Source organism: Papaver somniferum, chromosome 9, assembly GCF_003573695.1.
Source record: "Papaver somniferum cultivar HN1 chromosome 9, ASM357369v1, whole genome shotgun sequence".
Taxonomy (NCBI): domain Eukaryota; kingdom Viridiplantae; phylum Streptophyta; class Magnoliopsida; order Ranunculales; family Papaveraceae; genus Papaver; species Papaver somniferum.
The window spans coordinates 8,198,185-8,199,485 of NC_039366.1; the positions used below are offsets into that span (position 1 = coordinate 8,198,185).

Consider the following 1,301-nt stretch of genomic DNA (forward strand, 5'->3'; position numbering starts at 1 on the left):
TAATATTGGTATCCGTCTTTAATAATATTGGTAAAAGACTAAAGAGTGTGAAAATATAATTTCCCAACATACCCTATTAACAAATTAAAATTATGAGATTCTAATCAGGGGTTTTTATTGTTAAGTCAATGTACAATAAGTTCACTGAAAAACTAGAAGTCATTGCAATCTAGGCCAGCCATATTCATTTTGTAACTCTTTATGAACCTTAAATGTATCTCAAAGAATAAAAATCTTTGCTTGGAAATGCTTACAGAATGCTATGTCAACAAATCTTAAGTTAGCAAAATTCATGGAAGACATTAATCCCAATTGTCCTTCAAACTGTAATGTTGTAGAATCTATAGAACATATGTTTTTTTGTCCCTTTGCCAAAGAGGTTTGGGCAGCTGAACCATACCCAGTGAATCTTCAATTTCACAGTTCTATAACTTTCTTAGACATTTGTAAGGACTGGATAGGTAAAAAGAACCCTATTATACCTGTAGAAATTGCTTTGACAAAAGCATGGTTCATATGGAAGGAGAGATCTAATCTAGTTTTTGAAAACAAACAACGGACAAGTGTTCAATTGGGTACTGAAATTCAAAGATACATAAAATTCTGGTACAAGGATCATCCCTTACTAAATCAAGTAAAAAGACGAAGAGATAAGAATATTACCTGGAATCCTCCTAAGAGATCTCAGCTGAAATTAAATATTGATACAAATTGGATCTCTGCCAATTTGCCAGCAGGTTTCTCTTTAATCTTTAGAAAAGATGCAGGAATTCTTGAACAAGGAAGAGTAAGAGCATTCACAGCCTCTACCCCTGAAGAAGCGGTAGCCCTAGAACTGTTGCAGGGAGCTAAATGGGCGACAAAAATTGAATTGTCCAACTTTTCAATAGAAGGAGACTGCAAGAACCTTTTTGATTACCTTAATGGAAAAGAATCTTTTTTAGAATGATAGAACATAGCCATCTTAGATGATGCTATCAATGAACTCAAGTCTTGTAATAACTCTTTGGGATTTTTTTTTATTCCGAGAACAGCTAACAATGTAGCTGACTTAATGGCCAAAGAAGCCAAAAACTTCAGCTCCTTCTTTAATTGGAGGAAGGAACCTCCAAAATGTATTAGAATAACTTTAGAAGTAGATAAATCAAATGTTCGGGTTGATTCTTCCGGCCCAACATTAGATGGCTCTACTTACCAAGTTGTAAGAGTTACTAACTCCCCAAGTTAGTCTTTTGAATGCATTTTAACTTACAAAAAAAACCACTTCAAAATGAAAACATATTGGTGTTTTTGCTTGATAT

General features: G+C 33.7%; 1 protein-coding gene across 1 annotated transcript; it reads left to right on the forward strand.

Moving 5' to 3' along the window:
- The first annotated feature begins 262 nt into the window (after positions 1-262).
- On the forward strand, positions 263-949 carry LOC113311291. The gene has a single exon (XM_026560131.1). It carries the CDS (start codon positions 263-265, stop codon positions 947-949), a length of 687 nt encoding a protein of 228 aa, XP_026415916.1.
- The last annotated feature ends 352 nt before the right edge of the window (positions 950-1,301 follow it).

What these genes read in the sequence shown, in the direction of transcription:
- LOC113311291 (XM_026560131.1), top strand. Translation starts at nt 263, where the DNA reads ATGTCAACAAATCTTAAGTTAGCAAAATTCATGGAAGACATTAATCCC.